Source organism: Corticium candelabrum, chromosome 6 (genome assembly GCF_963422355.1).
Source record: "Corticium candelabrum chromosome 6, ooCorCand1.1, whole genome shotgun sequence".
Taxonomy (NCBI): domain Eukaryota; kingdom Metazoa; phylum Porifera; class Homoscleromorpha; order Homosclerophorida; family Plakinidae; genus Corticium; species Corticium candelabrum.
The window spans coordinates 114,312-136,596 of NC_085090.1; the positions used below are offsets into that span (position 1 = coordinate 114,312).

General features: G+C 42.3%; 2 protein-coding genes and 2 long non-coding RNA genes across 4 annotated transcripts in view; 3 read left to right on the forward strand and 1 right to left on the reverse strand.

Annotated features, from left to right (window-relative positions):
- The first annotated feature begins 5,157 nt into the window (after nt 1-5,157).
- On the forward strand, nt 5,158-6,697 carry LOC134181233 (uncharacterized). Its single transcript, XR_009970102.1, has 3 exons — nt 5,158-5,727; nt 5,786-5,889; nt 5,948-6,697. It is a non-coding gene; the product is annotated as an uncharacterized LOC134181233 (long non-coding RNA).
- An 890-nt stretch (nt 6,698-7,587) lies between these two features.
- On the reverse strand, nt 7,588-10,149 carry LOC134181247 (THAP domain-containing protein 2-like). Its single transcript, XM_062648489.1, has 2 exons — nt 9,893-10,149; nt 7,588-9,535 (listed from the first exon to the last, which is right to left on the reverse strand). Exons 1-2 carry the CDS (start codon nt 10,139-10,141, stop codon nt 9,278-9,280), a joined length of 507 nt encoding a protein of 168 aa, XP_062504473.1. The 5' UTR covers nt 10,142-10,149; the 3' UTR covers nt 7,588-9,277.
- A 1,676-nt stretch (nt 10,150-11,825) lies between these two features.
- Nucleotides 11,826-22,285, forward strand: part of LOC134181462 (uncharacterized) — a 33,678-nt gene continuing 23,218 nt past the window's right edge. The window contains exons 1-20 of the mRNA XM_062648735.1: nt 11,826-11,948; nt 12,022-12,051; nt 12,391-12,530; nt 12,589-12,658; nt 12,729-12,905; nt 13,098-13,308; nt 13,370-13,595; nt 13,649-13,847; nt 13,910-14,032; nt 14,105-14,230; nt 14,656-15,447; nt 15,507-15,638; nt 15,711-15,839; nt 15,894-16,016; nt 18,477-19,664; nt 19,771-19,896; nt 19,959-20,607; nt 20,741-20,942; nt 21,497-21,701; nt 21,915-22,109. Of these exons, the coding sequence (XP_062504719.1) occupies nt 11,891-11,948; nt 12,022-12,051; nt 12,391-12,530; nt 12,589-12,658; nt 12,729-12,905; nt 13,098-13,308; nt 13,370-13,595; nt 13,649-13,847; nt 13,910-14,032; nt 14,105-14,230; nt 14,656-15,447; nt 15,507-15,638; nt 15,711-15,839; nt 15,894-16,016; nt 18,477-19,664; nt 19,771-19,896; nt 19,959-20,607; nt 20,741-20,942; nt 21,497-21,701; nt 21,915-22,109 (5,101 nt within the window). The 5' untranslated portion in view covers nt 11,826-11,890. The remainder of the gene's footprint in view (nt 11,949-12,021; nt 12,052-12,390; nt 12,531-12,588; nt 12,659-12,728; nt 12,906-13,097; nt 13,309-13,369; nt 13,596-13,648; nt 13,848-13,909; nt 14,033-14,104; nt 14,231-14,655; nt 15,448-15,506; nt 15,639-15,710; nt 15,840-15,893; nt 16,017-18,476; nt 19,665-19,770; nt 19,897-19,958; nt 20,608-20,740; nt 20,943-21,496; nt 21,702-21,914; nt 22,110-22,285) is intronic.
- LOC134181595 (uncharacterized) lies at nt 16,724-17,473 on the forward strand. Its single transcript, XR_009970178.1, has 3 exons — nt 16,724-16,793; nt 16,921-17,049; nt 17,112-17,473. It is a non-coding gene; the product is annotated as an uncharacterized LOC134181595 (long non-coding RNA).

Genomic DNA, 22,285 nt, shown 5'->3' on the forward strand with positions numbered 1-22,285 from the left:
CGACGCTGGGAAACAGAAGATATTTTTGCTGATATCCGTGTCTTGAAAAAATACGCCCACAGTCGTTTGCCAGTCTACGAGGGTCGAAGAGCTGCCGTGTTTGATGCACCTGTTCCCCGAAGCGCCACCAACGTCTTCGAAGAGACGACGTTCAGTGGGACTGTCGAAATGACGAGAGTCGGTACGAGTCGTGACTTCGTTAGATACGGAGCTGTCGTGTTTGATACACCTGTTCCCCGAAACGCCAGCAACGTCTTTGAAGAGACGACGTTCAACGGAACTGTCGACGTTCAGCGGAACTGTCGAAATGACGAGAGTCGGTACGAGTTGTGACTTCGTTAGATACGGGGAACGGAGTATCCGGGTGACTACTGCATGTGACTTTCAGTCTAACTGCACGTGACTTCATTTCGGACAGCGCAATATCTGGGAGTGCTATACGATTCGTCTAACTGCACGTGACTTTATTTCATTCAACGGGAGTGCTATACGATTGCAAGTGTATACGCGACATTTTTATTCACTGCAATCATTCATGGCCAACATCACCTATGATACCATCAAACGGATTTTTAGATACTTTCTGCTATAATCTGTACCTATAAATGCGACCTGTCTTTCCTCCACTTCAGTGTTGTATTGGCTCTATGACAAACGTGTGTCAACTGCGGCGCTATGAAGTGGAAAGGAGAAGCACCTGGCATGTGCTGTCCCCCGGGCGAAGCCGGGCATTGCAGCTTGTTTAGAATACGTGTCACCAACTGTGGCTCTCAAAGGACCGGATTTCTGGGTCTTAATCTTCTCTAGCTGTAGGTTGTTCAAGAACAATTTGTGGTAGTTCAACTCATTTCTTTGAAAATTTGGCATTACTTGTATGGTGTGATCACACTGTTCAGACTGTAGAGATTGAGATTGAGAGTGCTAGGTTTCACAGATGCACAAATATGCTGAGTCATGACAGCAGCCAGTAGAAAACGAAAACGTCACTCTATTTTCTTGGTGTTATGAACAGGCATCTACTTGATCTCATTGTGATCTCATTTGGTTTGTTACGCCTATACAAGCATTGTCATTGTGTACATTAAATTAATATTGTTACTTGACTAACTGATGGTTTTGCTTGAGACATTTAGTGGGTATCTTCTGTTAGCATGCAACAGTTCGCTTTTATGCAAATCCGAGTGATGAATACTGCTAACCATGTCCTGGCTACCTGAAGCTTGTAAAGCGCGCGTCCTTCACGCTATCTAGAACAACAGTAGATGAATGAGTGTAATTGTGTATATTAATTCTAAGTTCAGTGGACATACATCTATCTATCTATCTATCTATATATATATATATATATATATATATATATATATATATATATATATATATATATATATACAGACTTGGACAAAATTATAGGGACACCCCGCTGTGGGTATGTAGTAACACAATAATTAGATCACAATTTACCAACTATCAATATTGTTAAGAACTTAATAGTTACCGCGTTGATTGTTAGGTTTCTTGAGAATACCGTAGACCCTAAATTGCTTTCTTTACGCTTCGCATTGCGGAAAACGAGACCTAAAAGGGTATGACGTCATGACTACGTAAACGTCGTAAGTTAGACTCTCTCTGATTTTGTTTAGTGGCTTTTAAAAAAGCCGGTTTTAATAACGCGAAGGAAAATTGAAGCCCTTCACCAGTTCCTCAGTACCGAGTGTTCCCGCCTCTCGCCCTCCTGATTGCGTCCAAACGTCGCGGAACACTTTCTGCCAAGTTCCGGACACGCGCGGCTGGAATCTGCTGCCACGCCTCTTGTAGAGCATTCCAGAGCTCAGCTGCAGTTCTCGGTTTGCGACGGTTGGCAGCAGTTTTGAGTTCATGCCACAAGTTCTCGATTGGATTCGCATCAGGCGATTTTGGCGGCCAGTCCAACAGTGTGACGTCATGCTGGCGAAGCCATTGTCTTGTTGACCGAGACGTGTGGATTGGCGCGTTGTCCTGCTGGAAGACAAAGTCGTCTCCTATCAATGCCGCTGCGTCTGTAAGCATGTGCTCTTCCAGAACCTGTTGGTACGCCGTGCTGTCCAAACGATCTTCCAGTTTCACCAGAGACCCCAAACCATGCCAACACATCGATCCCCACACCATCACACTAGCCGCGTGGTGGACCGTACGGTCACAACATTCAGGGAGAAATTCCTCACCTTTGCGACGCCAAACGTACAGAGCACCATCGTTTCCTATGCTGACTTTTGACTCATCTGTAAAAAGAACAGATTTCCAGTCATCCAAAGTCCATTGTGTGTGAGTGGTTGCCATCCCAGTCGCAAACGCCGATGGTTTTCTGTTAGCAGTGGTTTTTTTCTAGGCCTCCGAGCGTTCACTCCTATCTCACTGAGACGACGACGGACTGTTCTACTTGACACCTGCTTGCCGGTTTCATCAGCCAGCTGATACGAGAGCAGTCGTGATGGTGCTCGTCGGTTCTGCAGTGCCATTCTCTTCAGTCGATGATCTTCCCGGATTGTCGTTACCTTCCCACGTCCAGGTCGTTTTTCATAATCGCTGCTGCCATGGGAAAGCCGTTGCAGGCACTGATAAACCGAATTCCTGGAGCGGCAGACAAAAGCTGCGATCTGACGCACAGAATGGCCAACTGAGTGAAGGGCTTCAATTTTCCCTCGCGTTTTTGGACTCAACTGTTTGCCTCGAGGCATCGCTGCAACTCGTGAAATATCGCACGGAACAAGACTCTGCAACTGCGTGCAGCTGAACGTTCAGGCTAACTTATCGCCTAAGTTTGGCGGTCTCAAGGGCAGCGGTTTTAGTGCAGCTGACATTTTGGCGGTAGCAGTTTGAGATTTTGCTACGTAAAACGTGGACCGGAAGTGGCATGTCAATGTTCTTTTGTTGCTATAACTTGTTCAGTTTTTGTCTTAGCAGGATTTCTTTGTAATTAATTAGTGTCGCATGATTTTTGAATACGTTAAAGTTTGTTTATTGATTAAAATAGCAAAACAATTCAAATTGTGATGACATGCGCGAAATCAATGCGCAAAAACAGATGATTCGCCTTTTTTCCATAATGTTGATAAGAGGACCCACAAAATTGCTTTCACTCTCTACTACAGAGCATTCTTAGATTGTATGCCAACAATGAGCATCCAAGAGCGATGAACATGTACAAAGACAAGAAAAGTAGGAATGGTCGTCTTCCTTCTTCAAAGCAAACTAGATGCGCAGTAGGTAGTAAGTACAGCTGCAGTCTTGAACTCAAGCTATGTTACATACTAACAATGGCGCAATCCATGAAAAAAGAAATTCGAAAAACATTTGGTTTTGCTAGAGAAAAATTCAGTGCCAAAGTTAGACTAGACACAAAAATGCCAGGTGTCCCTATAATTTTGTCCAAGTCTGTATATATATATATATATATATATATATATATATATATATATATATATGAAGGAGAGGTGTCTGTCTGTCTGTCTGTCTGTCTGTCTGTCTGTCTGTCTGTCTGTGTGTCCGTCCGTACGAGCGTTTCTCAAAGACGGCGAGTCTAACCTCGGCCGAATTTGGCTCGCGCACGCCGAATTCATTAATCTCGAAAGTGAGACCGTGATCGTCTTCCTGACTTCTCCCACGACGACGCCATTTCCCGCCGATCGCACTCGCTTCCGCTCGCGCGCGAATATCTCCGGAACGGCGCATCGTATCTCCGCCGAATTTAGACTGCCCGTTTCCGACGTCGGACGGTACGCGCCGAGCGTGTCGTTTATTGCGGGCGACGCTGGGAAAGAGAAGATATTTTTTGCTGATATCCGGGTCTTGAAAAATACGCCCACAGTCGTTTGCCAGTCTACCACCGTCGAAGAGCTGCCGTGTTTGATGTACCTGTTCCCCGAAACGCCACCAACGTCTTCGAAGAGACGACGTTCAGCGGGACTGTCGAAATGACGGAAGTCGGCATTCGTTAGATACGGGGAACGGATTATCCGGGTAAGTATTGCACGTGACTTGCACGTTACGGGATTCACGTCGAAATTATAGATGCCAGGTTCGATACACCTGTTCTCCGCAACGGGACTGTCGAAATGGCTTCAACGGGATCAATAATCCAGTCAACGGGATTTTTTGAAACTGGACACGTGTCGAATAGATGCCAAGTTCGATACACCTGTTCCTCGCAACGGCAGCAACGTCCAATTCGAAATGGTTTCAACCAATCGCTAATCCAACCAACGGGATTTTTGAAACGACCATTGAACGGGATATAACTATGAATGAGAATTCTGTCTGGCTGCTACTAGACGGTAAAAGCACTTACACCACGGCTAATTAGTGACAGTAAACGGTTCTCTATACAAACTGTACGTGACCTGGCTACACCCCTTCTGCCTCTCCAACCATCAAACGCATTCTTAGATACTTTCTGCTATAATCTCTACCTATAAAGGCGACCTGTCTCTCCTCCACTTCCGTGTTGTATTGGCTCTATGACAAACGTGTGTGTCAACTGCGGTGCTATGAAGTGGAAGGAGAAGCACCTGGCATGTGTTGTCCCCTGGGCGAAGCCGGGCATTGGAGCTTGTTAGAGTATAAATAAATTACCAAACTGGCAGTTTAGCAACATCCAAGCAAATCTGAGGACTACGAACTTACCGCGCCAAGTTAGCCTCAGTCCCATGCAGACGCAGTGTGGATTACAGCCCCCGAATACTCCAACCCTTGCGGTCAGCGTTAATCATGTGTCCCTAGTAGCGTCAGTTACCAGTGTACTTTGTCGGCGTAGTAGATTACAGGAAACGACTGTCGAGTGGCTCTTCGCTAATTAGCGTGCAGTACGTAGGCATATGACGCATTGCAGCTTCAACTGAGAACCGGTGTACGCCTTCAAAGGCGTATGATGCACTGCAAGTGTCATTTCTGATCGGCCATTTCACCGCTACGCTCTCTAACGTATCTGCAATTTCTAACGCTTGGCAGCGGCCTAAAATTCAATATCGACAGGTACAGAGGCTAGAACAACGTCAAAGTCTAATCGAACTCCGTTCCTAGCTACTAACATTAGTATGACACAGGCTGAAGAATTTGATTACATAAGGCTGTACCATAGTCTCGCGTAGCCAGACCCCTTTCCGCCGCGGCCTCCCCGGCGAAATGGGGTCTGGTGAACGGCCTTTGATGTCGCTGTGTGCCGCGTAGCCAGAAATCGGCTATCTAAAGACCGGTCTTTGTTTCTTAAACGCTTCACTAAAGACGAGACTGGTATGCACGCAGTGCAATCCTATCTCATTGGCTTCTCTTGTTTCGTAGAGAACAACTCGAAGACTACAGCTAGAGTCGTTGCTGTTTGTGAAATCTGCATGTTTACAGCAGCGATTAAACACGGCTGCGGGAACGTTGACGTCGACAGGCTTCTATTTCATGCAGACATGATCGACGTCGTACGATCTAGCGTTGTGCGCTCGTGTCACAACGGAGACTGAATGCGAACGTACTCGGTGCTGTTTGCTGTTTGCTGTTTTTGACGTCTAAAGCGACCACAGACAGTCCAGAGTGAGCGATATCTGGAAGGGCTTGGAGCTGCATGACGTCATCGAAACAAGATGAGTCGTCTTTCTGTGTTTGGGTAATCATTTCATGTGTTTTGTACATTGCTTTGGTGAACACATACAGTAGCAACCAGGAAGAGACCACGTTGACAGAAAAGCTGGACGTCCCAAGGTGGTACGTACAGATTCGATGTGTTGTTTGGAAGAGCTAGATATTACGCGTGTTCCTGCAGTGTAACTTCCAGAGTATGTGGAGCTTAAGGGAGACTACTTCCATCCAATTGTTTTCTCTTGCTCAACAAGGTGATAGCATCTGGTGGTTTCATCAAACACAAAAGTACGTCGACATGTCAGACAGTTATGTTTCATTGCATGATTTATGATCATGCATGTAGCGCTACATGATCTAGAATTTTAGACAGTTATTACAACATGCAGTTATTTATTTCACTGGAAGGTCAAAGGTACAGCAGTTACCACAGTCACAACGAAGTACACAAATATCACAACAACCACATCCTTTTCCTGCACTGTCTTCACTACCAGCAAATAAAAAATCAGCAAATAAGCACTTCATAAGACAAGTTGTAAAATTTTGTCCATACTTCTTCATCGAGGATGAAACTGTCCTGTGCAGATGTCCATATACAAGCAGTGCAGTTGCTGTCAAGCCATCCCTTCCAGCTCGCTCAGTCTCTTGGACATAATCTTCAATGAGTCTTAGAGGACTCCAATGAACAATCCACCTAATGTTGGGAATGTCAACACCCGTCCCAAATGCTGTTGTAGCTATCAGAACTCTCAATGTGCTGTCTACTTTACTAAATGACATCAAAAATTTTTCTTTCATCTCGACTGTGGAGGCACTCGAATACATATCAACTAGACAAAATTCTTGCAAATCAATACAATCTGATGGAAACGTAAAGTGGAATCCCAACTTTGATCTGAGCAGAAGATACAGCGACCAACAGTTGCCGTATTTAGTACAAAAGATTTAGTAAAAAAACTCTAGACTAGCTATGTACTACCCTATATGTATATCTATGAATTAATACATGATGATCATGCAGTATACGCATGCAGTGTTGATCGTTACGTAAAGGTTACTCAGGACCAGGCAGATATCATATAATGTAAGTAGTAGAGACTTGCATGTTCCACAGATTGACACGAGCGTGAAATCGAAGCCTGTCAATGTCAACGTTCCCGCAGCCGCGTTTAATCGCTGCTGTAAACATGCAGATTTCACAAACAGCAACGACTCTAGCTGTAGTCTTCGAGTTGTGCTCTACGAAACAAGAGAAGCCAATGAGATAGGATTGCACTGCGTGCATACCAGTCTCGTCTTTAGTGAAGTGTTTAGGAAACAAAGACCGGTCTTTAGATAGCCGATTTCTGGCTACGTGGCACACAGCGACATCAAAGGCCGTTCACCAGACCCCATTTCGCCGGGGAGGACGCGGCGGAAAGGGGTCTGGCTACGCGAGACTAGCTGTACCAGCAGAGCCGTATATAAAGAGCCGTATATAAAGAGAGTTGCGACAACCCGTATTTTGGACGCCATTTTGACTCCAACTGCGCAACTACAATAATCTGGAAAAAATCGTATGAAACAAATGGCGTTTCCATACTAGACTGAGCTGTTGCCCTACTCAAGCAGAAACTTGTAGCGTAAAATCGAGGTCGACTGAACGTCAGTACGTATCGCTTCTCGTTGGTCCTGGTTTCAGAAAGTAGTCGCTGAGAGATATGAAGCTTACAACAAACCGAATTACACCCTAGATTTGTTCCTCGCACCCTATGCACTCTAACAGAAAACCTTCGAAGGAGAACTAGGCGATCGGAACGTCACTTTCCAAGGACTCTTGCAGAACCTCTCGCGTTAGCCTCGGAATTCGGTTCATGTCACCCTAACTGTGCAACATGTATCTTAGACTTATCTGTGAGCAAAGTGAGACGTACAATCTTTTGAAAACGATCAATCAGTTAAAGAAATAATCAAGCGAGACTACGCACACTACAAAAGGCAGTATAAATTCTAAGCAGTAATCATACTCTCTCTATACATATATTTGAAATAGTGTGTATACAAAAAATCTATACAAACTGCAAAAAAATTAATAGTTGCTCTAAATGACAAAAACTCTTTATGCCCATAAAATTTTAAATTTACGTGAGTCACTGAGCAACCTAAAAGAACAACAACAACAACAGCAGCAACCACCACAACAGCAACAACAACAATAACCTCTTTAAAGTAAAAGAGAAAAACAAAATAACAATTTTAAAAAGTAAAAATTAATTAAAACTCAAACGTTAATATTAAATTTTTAAAATATTTAGTTAAATTTTAAATTGAAATGTTAAAATTTTAAATTAAAAAATATTAGGTCTTTCAAATTACTGTTTTGAAAATAAAATTAAGAATTAGAAAATAAAAGCAGAAAATTACAAAATTAGATACATAAAAACTGTAATACAAAAACATAGTAGGGTCCAACCGCCCATTGACCCTCTATGTCTACATAAACAAGACATGTATATTTTCATTACCTGTTGACAATGTTGTCCCTGAGGAGATGTATAGTAATTTAATTAATACGTTAATTGATGTATATGTAAGTACAAAATGTGCTTGCTGATATACATTCCTATAGACTAGGAATAAATGTATGGACATAGTTTTGAATGCATGATGAAAAAAGACACTGAAACATACAAGTGGGTGTAATGAAAGCAACAAAATGTTTACCAATTAATCAAATATCTCAAACAAAGGTAGAGTGATGTCTTCCATTCTACATAACTACATGGTATACACAATTCACATCCTTCCTACTTCACATTCGTTATCAGTTTTCTCATTACCATGCTTCGACTCCCCAGTTCTCCTCCTAATTTGGTTGTTTCCAAGTTATGTTTCCTTTTCCTTTGTACTCCCTTGCAGAAAATGTGCAGACGTACATTGAAATATCTAGCTATCATTTTCCTCTTAATATTATGACATGTGGGATAGACACAGTCATCAGTGAGTTCTTCAGCCATCCGTATCAAAACCTTTTTCACATTTCTGGTAGCCATCAAAGTATCTTCTGTTATACTTCAAAACATTAGCTCTACTTTCAACATCATATCAAAATGTGCGACCTGTAACATGCTCAAGACTGCCCTTCTTGAATTCTCTCAAACTAGTTAGTGTTGCAAAACTGCTATGATCTGGAGCTGAATTTAAGACATACTCAAGGCAAGCATCACACACTACCTCATTTTTCTTAATACTATGGACACAATAACCCACAGTCATCATCTTGATAGCTTCCACAATTCCCACCTACAGGTTTCATAAACTGAGCAATGTTGATGATTTTTAGTGCACATTTGAAAGCCACAGGTGATGGTACAGGATTGTTTAGCCTTACTACACTAAAAAGGTTCTCAAGACAATCTTGAGTGAGGTGTGAAGTCAGCAGAAACTTATGTCCACTACCAAGCAACTCCTCTTTTATGTCCAGCACAGAAGTTGTTGCCATTATGACACCTGCTTGCACAGGCTTCCAGTTTTCTCTTCCACTAATCTTCAAAGACTTGAAGAGTGTGACCACAGACCAAATAAAAAATTCATTATGTTAGCAGGAGTACAGCATGCCAATGAAATAAGTGATGAGAACGAGCATGCACAAACTAACATGCATTCACGATCATTTCAAACAAGATGACATATCTCAATACAGACCATTACCCTCATCAGGTGACAGATGGTCTTCTTGCATAGCATCAGCAGCATAGCTGTGATCTTGCACATCTGTTGTTACTTGGGCACCAGCATTCAGAGAGTCTTCTTCCTTTGTGCTGTTTCGAGACTTTCTGCTATTCTTGGAGCCAACTTTCCGGTGGGGAAATATTGTTGGTACTGCATTCCATTTCAGTTTCTTCTTTCCATCTTTCCTGTGTTGCTCAAATTGAGAGCTATCAAAATGAGCCTTGAAGAAATAAACAGAACTTTTACAAGGCGCTTCTTACGGTAATTTTACTAGTATCAAGTGTGGGCAGTAAATGTATAGGTATATACAATCGCAAAAGTTATACTGCAGGTAGCGTGAGAGCAGCCAACAAGCACTAATTTCAAACCTTACCGAACTGTACAGTGTTCTAATGTGTACTGCAGATATACGAGCTTGTCGGCACCATCCAAAATGCCGCATGAAACTAACAATCAATTATATTCTTGTACCCTGTGCACACAGTCTAGCTACAGCACTCTAGCAGGCCTAAGACGTTTGCTAGGACGTTCTTTTTGACATTTGTTCATACATGCTTGTACACAATGTTCTTCTTACGTCACACAAGTAAGAATAAAGTGTAGGAGTCCAATTCTTTCGGCTGACTCGACTTGTCCACACTTTTCTTCTGGCAGGATCGCGCGGAAACCTGTACATGGTATGCCCTTTCTCATGTCTGTTGGAACAACCCCACGCACAGCAGGCGGGCATTGCTCTCAACCTTCGATAGTCAAAGAAAAACCCAAAAACAGTCAGTAACACGGATCTCGTACACGTGCAGTTGGAGTCAAAATGGCGCCCATGCATCACGTGACCTCAACACCTATGTCGCAACTCTCTTTATATACGGCTAGCCTCGCAAGCCAGGCTCTTCCGCGCAGTCGCTGAGCTAACCGCACGTGAATCACACGAGGAGGAGGAGCTTTTACCGGAATTGCTCCAGCGCGAGAAGAGCCTGGTCGCTTTCGAGAACGTCATAGTGACGTGGGACCCCCGATCGGATTTCATAGCTTGATAAAGCTAATCCTATTAGGTAAGCATGTAGGTATGAAAGTTGAGAACATGCGACATCGCTTCACGCACTTGCTTTTGTTTTGCACGAAGTACGTAGTTGACATCATCGTTCGCTTCTAGTACGTATGCAGACAGCTCAGCCATGTAATATTCTGCAGTGTCACGACTCCTTTTCAGCATTCAGTTTCGCCAACAGCACACCGCCGAATCTAGATCTGCAGCGCGGTAGTTTGAGAAATGAACTCATTGTACGCGGTTAGTGTATATATGTAGCAGTCAGAAACCGTGCATTGAAACAAGTCGTACGTGTACACGTGCAACTACGAGTCAACTCTACACTTCCTGAACATGGTAGGTCCACTGCACTGCTGTTTTCCCATGCCTAGATGTTTCCAGTTCACCGTGAGGAGGTCAATATCGTACAAAAGTGTTGCTTGCTGAGTGGAAAGTACCGTCACAGAGACTGTGTTAGCAATACACGCGGAGAGGTCAATTGCAACAAGCTCTAGGCCACTGTTTTCATGAACCGTTGAGTGAAACTGGGCCGGCAGTTCTCACACCATTTCCCCCACAGGCTATAGATGTCAGAGTAGACGCGCAGGAGTGGTGAATAGTTCTACGTCTGTTTCAATTCGCGCAAACCTGCAGATGAGTTCAGTAGAACGAAACGTTGCTGGAGAGTGTAGGTTCAGCGGACCAGTCCCATGTAGGCCATTCCTACGCTCATTATTCACCAGCACTTCGTCCATCAACGGCTTCGCTGGATTTCGTGTTCACGCGCTCTCCGCGGAGGGCTACCTCTCTGCTTCGTGTATCAGCGCAATTACATAAACGAGCTCTTTAGGAAATCGAATTAGCTTTATCAAGCTATGAAATCCGATCGGGGGTCCCACGTCACTATGACGTTCTCGAAAGCGACCAGGCTCTTCTCGCGCTGGAGCAATTCCGGTAAAAGCTCCTCGGAGTCCTCCTCCTCGTGTGATTCACGTGCGGTTAGCTCAGCGACTGCGCGGAAGAGCCTGGCTTGCGAGGCTAATATACGGCTCTGTGTACCAGACCAGACCAACTTGTAGGTGTACCAAAATGGGCTATTAATAGCTGCTTGTGTGAAACAGGCAATCTTCTGCGTCATGTTGGCAACCTTTTGTCAGTGTCTCGATTTATTAGAAAAAGAGGATCCTACTACACAAACACAAGAAGTAGCGTGTGATGTAGTCATTTGACGAGATGGGCGGGGCCAGAATTTGACAGGAACGTTGACATATAGACATCTACATGTGACAGCTGCTGAAATACTGAGCATCATTATCTTGCAGCTTGCAACCACCACATTAATTTAGCACTTGGCAAGCCATACTCGTCGTTACCCGTAAGAGTTACCGGCAATTAGTCGGTAGGCATTCTTGCAATTTCAAGTCACGTGACCGTTAAATATAGCTGTTCGGTACCGATCGGTGCTTGTGTCATATGATCTGGCGTGAGAACGTCTTGCTGTAGGCTGACCTCGTTGTCGCTTCAAACGGTTGTCAACAGATCTAGACAATGTTTTTACGTAGGGCTCTGCTGGCAGGTGTCCTCTTCCTAGGCATCACGGCTCTTGGTTGGTTCTTATTGCGCTAGTACTTTCCGGTTTTACTCGATTGTTCATATCTTTCTTTTTGTGTGACTGGCAGCATTAGCGAATCGGCAAAAGAGAGCGCAAGGTAGGCATACATGTGCTGCAGATGACGTGTCTAGATACGTAGATTAGAGGACTCTACAGTAGTTGTACACGCAGATGTTGTGATTTTGTGGATGATGCACACCCAACGCCCTTGCTTCTGTTCTGCTGTGTTGTATTGTTTTGATCTAGCCGTTGTGAAGGGCTAGGGCTTCAATTTCGGTAGCGGCTCTTTTCCGCTTTGCAAACCCAAATTTTTGTGAGTCGGCGTAATCCTCCCCGCGTGCATGGCTCGCTCTGTAGATCTCTTGAATTTTGTCGAGCATGTAGATATAACACCATCGTTGTTGACTGCATCTGTAATCTTACGGCTTCCTTCCAGCTTGTAACTCGCTGTGTGGCGCGAGCACGTACCATGCGTCTGGCAGTTGCCAACCTGACGGTCGTTGTCTGTGTTGGTGGGGATTTACTGGGCCAAATGCGAAGTATATTGTCAAGGGACAGCTACACCATCGGATCCTGGTACTGCTGCTTTGTCTTTTTCTTCCGAGTTATATCAAATTACGTCATCTGTCTGCAGGCTGACTACTGCTCAATGCAATGCCACTACACTCATGACTATTTCAATGAGAAATGTGCTAGTCTACCAGGTAAGTTTTACTATTCATATTTACACTTTCCATTGACGTCTTTGGCTCTACATACGTTTTATGATCGTAGACGATCCTTTGTACATTATCTCTGACTCCAGCAACCTCCAGCGCTTTGATGTGACCACAGGAAAGTCGCAGCTTTTGCAAAAGATTTCGTCAGGGATGGTGTCATCTGTTGACTTTGATGTCACTTCTTCTCAAGTATTCTTTGGCAACAACGTCACCAACACACTGTCTCGTACAGGTAAGGTCAGCGAGGTGATCATTTTTCCTGGTTTGGGAAGTGGAGGGAGTGGCGTACCGCCTGCACGTGCATGTTTATCTCCTCATCTGCTGGCAGATCCTAATATAGCTCTGTTGCATGAAATAAGCACCACTAATCATCCCGTTCTCCACAAACATGGTCAGATTAGCTATTAATATTACTAATTTGTAGACATTGAAGGTTCAGCATCAAAAACTTTAGTGTCTGGAATCACACCCCAAGCAGTTGCTGTAGACTGGCTAAAACGAAAGCTCTATTGGACTAATGGAGCAACTGATGCAATTGAAAGGAGTAAATTAGATGGTACTGGAAGACAGACTGTGATGAAAGGAACTAATGTGCGGGGTATGGCTGTTGATCCAACTACAGATAATATTACAACGTATGTGACTTTTCAATCATTGGATTGGTACTTAGTACAATTGTGTACTTTCCTGCTTTAGAATTTTATATTGGTCAGAGTGGACTAGTAATCCAATTATAAAGAAAGCAGTTATTACTGAGCAGCATGGTTTGCCATCACTTCTTTCAACGTCAAATATAGTCAGCAAAGACATGAGTGAACCACTGGGATTTACCATTGACTATGTTCAAGGAAGGTTGTACTGGGCAGATCCTGGGAAACATAGAGTAGAAAGTGTGGACTTTAGCGGCAACAACAGAGTGACGGTATACACATGTAAGCATATGTTGGTGTTTGTGTGTTGAGTTATTTATGGTAGGTGTTCCAATCATCATCTGACTATCCTTCTGATGTGGCTTACTATAAATCAAATGTTGTATGGACTGATCCATCGGGGTCAGTCAACTCTCTCGACACTTCATCATTATCTGCTACGAAACAGCAACTGACACTAAGTGGGTTAGGCAGCATGCCATCAGCCATCACAGTCTATCATTCCTCAAGGCAACCATCTCTTGGTACGTTTCTTTAAAACTGTTGCCTTTCATGTCAAAACAAAGACTCTATGTTGTACGTTTAGGTGTTACTGAATGTAGTGATCGAAATGGAGGTTGCACTGATGATTGCGTTGATACTCCATCTTCTTATGTGTGCAAATGCCCGCCTGGATTTGCTTTGTCTAATGATTCTTTGTCATGTGAAGGTTTGTTGTAATTTAGTAGTTACACTGTCCCGTATCAATGAAAGATGTATTTGATCTAATATTTTTTTGTAGACGTTGATGAATGTTTGGACGAGAACAGATGTGATCAAACGTGTGTCAATTTGTATGGTAGTTTTCAATGCACTTGCTTACCTGGGTACAAGTGGTTGTCAAGCAGAGCAGCCTGTGTTGTCAGCAGTAAGACAATATGCATTCTGTGTAATTAGCAATTCATCATCTACTATCTGTTTTAAGAGCATGGACATTGCTTGTTATTACTTTTTTGTTTGTTTTGCTGAGCTAAGAATGTATTGACTTAATTAAAGATAAGTGGATGTAAGATCTTGGAAGGAACAAGCTTTAAGTGCAAGATTGAAAGATTATAGAGTTTAATATCAGAGCATGCTCACAGTCAGTCAGTTGTTTCAAACCCTATGCATAGTTTGATAATCTTAAATTATAAAAAATGTTACCTTTATGTGAATCTGCAGAGCATAAAATTGTTAAGAATGTAAGCTACATGTATTTATATATTTATATAAAGTGACATGGTTTGTATGCCATTGCTAATTGCTAAACACTGTTTTTGACACAGTTGGTGTGAGTATTTATGTGGTATCTAGAAACAACTCCTCAAGTAATTTTGACAAATGAGAAAGATCTTCGCAGGATGGACACTAGTCTTCAGAATTATAAATACATCAGCAAGGCACGCAACCTGAAGAATGCATCTGCAGTTGATTACCATTATGTGCGAGATGAAGTGTATTGGTCTGACACTACAAAACAGACAATTATGAGATCGTCATTTTTGGGTTCCAGCCAGAAACAGAATGTTCTGATTGACAATGATCTTGGCCAAGTTGAGGGAATTGCTATTGATTGGGTGAAAAACAAATTGTATTGGTCAGATCGTAAGAATGGCAACATTACACTTGCAGGTCTAGATGGTCAAGATCGAGAAGTTGTTTTGTCTGGTTTGGGAGATCCCGTCTCTATTGCTTTGGACCCTCTGAATGACAAACTGTACTACAGTGTTTGGGGTAGTGGAGCTCACATAGGGCAGTCTGCTTTGAATGGTTCCAATCCTACTTCTCTTGTTGGTGCTGTTTCCAGACCAACTGGTCTTTCTATTGACTTTGTGAAAAAGAGACTGTATTGGGCTGATGTTACTACTAAGCAAATTGAATACGCTTCTCTCTCTGGAACAGGACGAACAGTAGTTTACACAAACGGAAAAGAAATTTATTCACTGTCAGTGTTTGAGGACAGAGTGCTTTTTGTTGATAGTTCTTTGTATAACATTTGCTATGTCAACAAATTCACTGGAAAGGGTTACTACTGCCGACTACTGTCTAAATTCAGTCATGTAAGAGACTTAAAAATTGCTCATCCTCTTAAGCAACAAGGCCAAGGTAACTTTTGTGTTGTACAGTTGTTACTGCTAAGTTGTTGGTTATTCTTGCTGTATCAGGTTGTCCTGTGGGAAAGTATGATGTTGCTAAAGGTTGTAAGAAGGACTGTAAATGTCAACATGGCTTATGTGATTCTGTTGATGGAAGTTGTACGTGTGATCCAGGATATGGCGGAAAGTATTGTGACAAAGGTATGTGCTGACAGAGTCGTGTTGTATCACCACAACTTGTAATATGCTACTGAATACATTTCTGCATGTTAGATTGTGGAACAGGAAAGTATGGTGCTAACTGTAATAAGAATTGTTTCTGTAAGAACAACGGAAAGTGCTCAAGAGGGTCGGGACGATGTACTTGTCAGAATGGATACCGCAGTTATGATTGCTCAAAACGTGAGGCATTTTACGTACGGATGTGTGTTGTATCTGATGATGATATGAATGTAGGATGTGATGTGGGAACATATGGTCCTAATTGCCGTCTTTGTCCTTGTTTGAATGGTGGCACTTGCAGGAGTAACGGTTCATGTGTTTGCAAGTCTGGCTTTATGGGCAGTCTCTGTGACCAGCGTAAGTTACTAGCATACTTTATAATGTAGGTTGCTACGTAATGGAAGTTTGATGAGACTACTGACTTACTTCTGTCAAATGCTCTTGACAGTATGTTCACTTCTGCTGGGTAACTGTAACGCAAGAGAGTTAAATATTCTTTTATGTTGGAAATTGATAGTTCTAGTTGCATACATGACAGGAAAAATAGCTTTAGATTTTTAAGTCTTTGCTGAGAAATAGCAGGTCATAGTTGCTTCCGGTTCTTCAAGTTCCGGTACGGGCGTGGTGTAGTATGCACGTCACAGAGGGGGGACTCCACGCTAGCGTGTATTGTAAACAAAGGAATCCATGGCAAAAGAATGGTTCAGTGTTGCATGGCTGCAAGATGCGCTAATTTGTGCAAGTCATACGCAAGCGTGTTTTGATTTCCGAAGATCTTCAAGCTAAGAAGAGAGTAGGAATCGCAAATAAAAATGACAATTGTAGAGACGTTTTTGTCGTCCGGGCGACTACTACTAAGTACGACGCGTCCTACTGAGTGGACAGGAGTCTGTAGTAGCCACTTTTAGCCTGATTGCTTCGAGATACGTACAACCAGGTCTATTCAAGAACTTGGTCTAGGTTATAGAAGAGCGAAATTGAGGCCACCATTTTCCATCTACCTGCTGCCACACTTCAAGATCACAGCATTCTAGAACCTGTGCAAAGAAAAGGAGAGCCTTATTTGAGAAGCGGGGAAAAGGAGGAAAAGGAAGAACCTCATGCAGAACTAAACTACTGCAAACGGCTGGAGAGGTCAGATGACTAGACTTGCATCTTGGTGCTTGATCATCATGTGTAGTGAATGCAGTCGTATGCCAAACCTTGTGTCAACGTGAATTCAACATACGAACGTCAACTGATTTTGTTCTCTTTCTCACAGCACTATAGCTAGAGTTTGGCATGAACTCATCAGTACACTGTGCCACCAATGTTGCTAGTATTCGACATTATTATCGCGTCATTTGAGACAACCTCAAATACGTTCTGACAGCACACACACTCCACACAAGTACGTATCTATCATCTCACAATGATCGCAGCTACACATGTGATGGTTGTTTACTTACCCAGATGTGAATCGATTACGTTTGCTACTTCTACTTCTACTTACGATGGTGACATGCTATCGGGTAGCCTGTCCAATTCCAAGGCAGCTGGTGGTCTCAAAGCTTCAGAGACACTGTTGCTGAGCTCAAACCTGTGTGGTCTAATGGCTCCCAGCAGACCTTCCTCATCCTGCGATTCATGCAATGACGGAACATTATCATCAATTATAAACCTCTGGAAGGCTCTTCAGAAGAATAACTGTCACTGTCGTCACCTCTACCCTAGCAGCGGTGCCTTGGATATGAAGATGTAGTCATTTTACAGGCCAATGACTACACAGACACGTCTCCCCTCTGACATGTACACTACACCATACCCATTACTGGAACTTGAAGAACCGGAAGCAACTTTGACCTGCTATTTCTCAGCGAAGACTAGCTTAAAAATCTAAAACTATTTTTTCTGTCATGTATGCAACTAGAACTATCGATTTCCAACATAAAAAGAATTTTAGTTTTGTGTTACAGTTACCCTTTAAATAGTGCCTGCTTCAGACAGTGTTCTAAAACGATTAGAATGCTTATACCTTGTGCACAATGTTACGTGAACAATTTGTATATACCAAAGCCAAATATTATAGCATCAATACCAAACTTCAATCACTGGATGAACATCTACTGGTACTTGCAGTCAGTACTCATGAGAGCATCAGAGCACAAGTTTTGCCACAATGTCGTTCATTTTCAGTCCTTGTTATCTCCCCTCTTGCATCTCCTGCAGATGTCTACTCTTCCTATAACATTTCAATGAATCTGCCAACAAATGATCATCCATAATCACAGCCATGAGCTGGGGAAATCACACTGGTGTGTCTTTTTGGTCCGAGTTGTTTATGTTGATGCGTTTCTGTAGACGGTGTCTTGGCCAAACAATGTTTGCAGACGCACGAAACAGGTCTATTGGCTACCCATAATGGCAGTCAGTCATCTAGCTTTGTATATCGTCACGTGCCAAAACTTGCTTCTTGAGTCTTTGTCAGCACCAGTAAGTTTATAGAGCTCCTAGTTTGTCGTTCCAATGTTTTGATGGCGATTACAACTTGCTCTGACATCTAAATATTTACATCGGCAATTTTCATGTGGATACCCAACAAGAACAACAACATGCAGAACTGATTACTTTACCCATTGCACATGTGCACGGGGTAAATAGTATCTAGTTATTTCCATTCACTTTGTATTAAATTCACATGTCATCAAGTAGTGGTAGGCAGTTTGATTAAAATAGTGGCTTCTACAAGCAACTCTGAATTTATTCTGTTACTGGTACGATTGCATGTAGGTACATGGACTGGTGGTACAGCGTTAACTGAGTTTGTTTGTTATACAGCTTGTCCTTCTGGTTCTTTTGGTCTCAACTGTGCCACCAAATGTTTGTGTCAAAATGGAGGGACATGCCAAGTGTCTGCAACAGGTGTGGTAGCGTGTGTTTGTCCAACAGGATTTAATGGAAGAAATTGTGAAAATGACATTAATGAATGTACACTACTGGGGAGATCTGCTTGTGGGCAAGTGTGTGTCAATCAACCAGGCAGTTACCAGTGCATATGTCTTGCCAACTACACTCTTCAAGCAGACAAATGGTCATGTAAAGCAGTTGGTTCTCAGCCATACTTGTTGTTCGCTAGTGAGCAATCAGTGAGGAGGATTGATGTGCAAGGAACAACATATAAAACTATTATCAAGAATTTGAAAAACTGTACAGCAGTCGATTACAATTATCGAGAAGGAGATGTTTATTACCTAGACAAAACTGAAGGAGTGATAGGAAAATCAAAATTAGATGCTAAAGAGACAGACTTACCTACTGTTCTTGTGTCTGGAATTCAAGGAGGAGAAGGACTGTCTGTTGACTGGTTACACCGTACTTTGTATTGGGCTAGTTCTCAGTCACATTCCATCTTTCATGCTGGCCTTGATGGAAGCAACGTTGGAACATTTCTTTCTCTTGGTTCTATTGAGCCGGGAGCATTGGTAGTTGATCCAATAGAAGGGTTGCTGTTTTGGTCTGACATCAGCAGCAGTAATCCTAAGATAGAACGTGTGTTCTTGAATGGTACTGGAAGGAGAGTCATTGCAGATACTATGCTTGATGTGCCCTACTCACTAACTCTTGATTTTGTTGATCGGCGGTTGTTCTTTGCTGTAAATGGAAAGATAGAATCAATGAACATTGATGGTAGTGAACGTAGTCAGGTTACATCACGGTCTGTAAATGCGTTTGCTTTGTCTGAAGTGGAACAGTCAGTGTTTTGGTCTGATCTCACAACAAGGTATATTCACAGAGTGAACAAATATAATGGTTCAGACCATGTGCAGATACGATTTGGTTCTGGAAAACAACCGTATGATTTGCACATCGTGCACATGGTGCGACAGCCACTGAAGGAGCCCGAGAGAGATGAGTGTGCAGTGAATAAGGGAGGTTGTCAACAGTATTGTGAGAACACAGTCGGCAGTTTCTTTTGTGGTTGTTATCCAGGGTATGTTCTCAACTCAGACAGAACTACGTGCACAGGTTAGTAAGACTTTTCATTGCTTACACTTACGATGTTAGACAGAGTTGGCAGCTTATGATTAAGTTGTTTCTATGGATGTAATACTCAGTATATTTGCATTTTTAGCTTTAGCCAACTGCGGTCCTGGTAATGGAGGTTGTAGCCATCGTTGTACTCCATTGACAAAAAATACGTTTCAGTGTTCATGTCCTTCCGGGTTTGTGTTTTTATCAAATGGAAAAGACTGTAAAGGTGTGTTTGCGGCGGCTGTCTCCATTTGCAATTTTTGTGTTTGCAATTTTTGTGTTTGCTAGACATTGATGAATGCAGTAATGGAACTTCCGGTTGCAGCCATTTTTGTACCAACACATACGGCAGTTATCGATGTTCCTGTCCAGCTGAAACGAGTCTTGGCAGTGACTCAAGGACATGTGAAGGTTGTCCTATCAATAATGGTGGTTGTCAACAAGTATGTGTAACAGCTCCTGGTGGCAGCAGCTATCACTGTCTTTGCCATGGTAATTACCAGTTGGTCAGTGGGAAGAATTGTCGAGCTAAAGGACCACAACCATACTTGCTTGTTAGTAATGACTATGACATACGTCGACTGAATTTTGATGGGACAGGATTTAGATATGTGAAACGCAGTCTGAGTCGTGTCTATGCTCTTGACATGCACTACGCTAAAGGGAAAGTGTACTATGCTACTCGGCAAGCTTTCAAATTTTATAAGCAAATTCGAGAGATGGACTTTTCTGGAGCAAATGATCGTCTAATATTGGAAAACAGCAAATTTGTAGACAATCCAGAAGGATTGGTTGTTGATTGGGTAAATGATAAATTATATTGGACTGACGTAAACTTAAAGAAGGTGCTTCAAGCAAACCTTGATGGTTCAAGTCCTAAAGTCATTGCAGATAACTTGAAGAGTCCAAGAGCAATAGCAATTGATCCATATCTCAAGTACGTTCTCACATCAGATGTGTTATAACTGCATGACGACAGCATATGTATTTGCTCTGTTATGATTATGAAAGTGTGTATCTGTTTCTACATGTTTGTGTACTCATTGTCTTGTTGTTTGTTTTTTTGCTAGGAAACTCTACTTTAGTGATACTGGCACACCACCTGCCATTTATGTTTGTAACTTGGATGGGACCAACAAACGGGTCTTACATAACAAGGATCTAGACAGTCCGAATGCTCTTGGTATAGACTTTGTTGAAAACAAGCTATATTGGGGAGATGGGGACTTGAGAACTGTGTGGTATTCTGAGCTGAATGGAACCAATGCGAAGGTTTGTATATATTGGTCAATAATAATTACAAACTATGAAAATTAAGTATTTCTTAAATGATGTAAAATTTACAAATGGCTTGAGTTGTGGCAATGACAGTTAGAAGTCAGTCTCAAGAGTGGTGCTGTGTGTGTAAGTCAGATGATAAGGATTAGAGACGCTTGCTTACACTTTTCAAGCAATGATGAAAACAATTGTATATTTATGCCTCAATTATGGCAAGAAATGATATTAGCAGTTTGAAGATGTTATCACCTGTTTGCTTACAGTGTGAATTTGCAAGGTTCTGCAGGGATGTGGGTGCGTAGATGGTGTGTAACCTGTAGTATATTGAGACATTTGAGAAGTTTTGTCTTTCTTGTGGCACTGTATAGACGTAATAACACTTACACAGTAATACATTTGTAGCATCAGTCTTCTTGACTGGTGAGATGTGGATAATCTGGCAGAATTAATCTACTAGCTTTCGGTCACTTTGTAAAATGACATAACTTGTATTATTTTTGAATTCTATACACACACTTTGTAGTTATTATTTTTTGTTTGTGTTGCAGTTGCTCCGCAATGGAAGCTTAGCTGGAAATGTGCGTGGTATTTGTGAGTTTGAGGAATATGTGTGGTATACAGATTGGACAGCAAGATTCATCCGAAGGGCACCAAAACGAGTGACAGCTCCTCGAGATGATGTGGCTATATCTGCATATTTCTACCGTCCTACTGCACTGCAGGTCGTCCATCCATACAGACAGCCAAATCGAGGTAACAATTTTACTTATAAAATATTTTTTTAGAAATTTGCGTCATTGCAACATTTTTCTTTAATAATATGTTTGCACATTGAGTACATCGGTACAATTTGCTGTTACTAGAGCCAGTCAGCATTGAGTACCATTTTTGAAAACTGTTTTCCAGACAGTGTGCTTGCTGCCATGTTATTGTTGGCATAGAAATTAGCAAACATTTGTTTTGTAGCGTTCAGAAGTTGTCTTCTCAACAGTGGTGGATGCAGCCACATTTGCAAACCACTGCAAAACTCATATGAATGTGAATGTCCTGATGGATACGAGCTGCAACCAGACAACAAGACATGTCAAGCTTTACCCACACCACCACCACCAACACCGCCAGACTGTTCTGTGACGTGCAATGGAGCTTTCAAAGGACTGGGTTAGTATTCTGTCGTGACGTTGCTTTTTTATCTTGCTTTGTGTTGTAATGTGGACGTTTTATTAATTGAACGATATTATATTAATGGCTATATATGCTGTTTAATGCATTTCAGTGACCTTTGGGCTCTGGCATATTGTAGGTATATAGCTGTACTTGAAAATGGAGATTTGTGG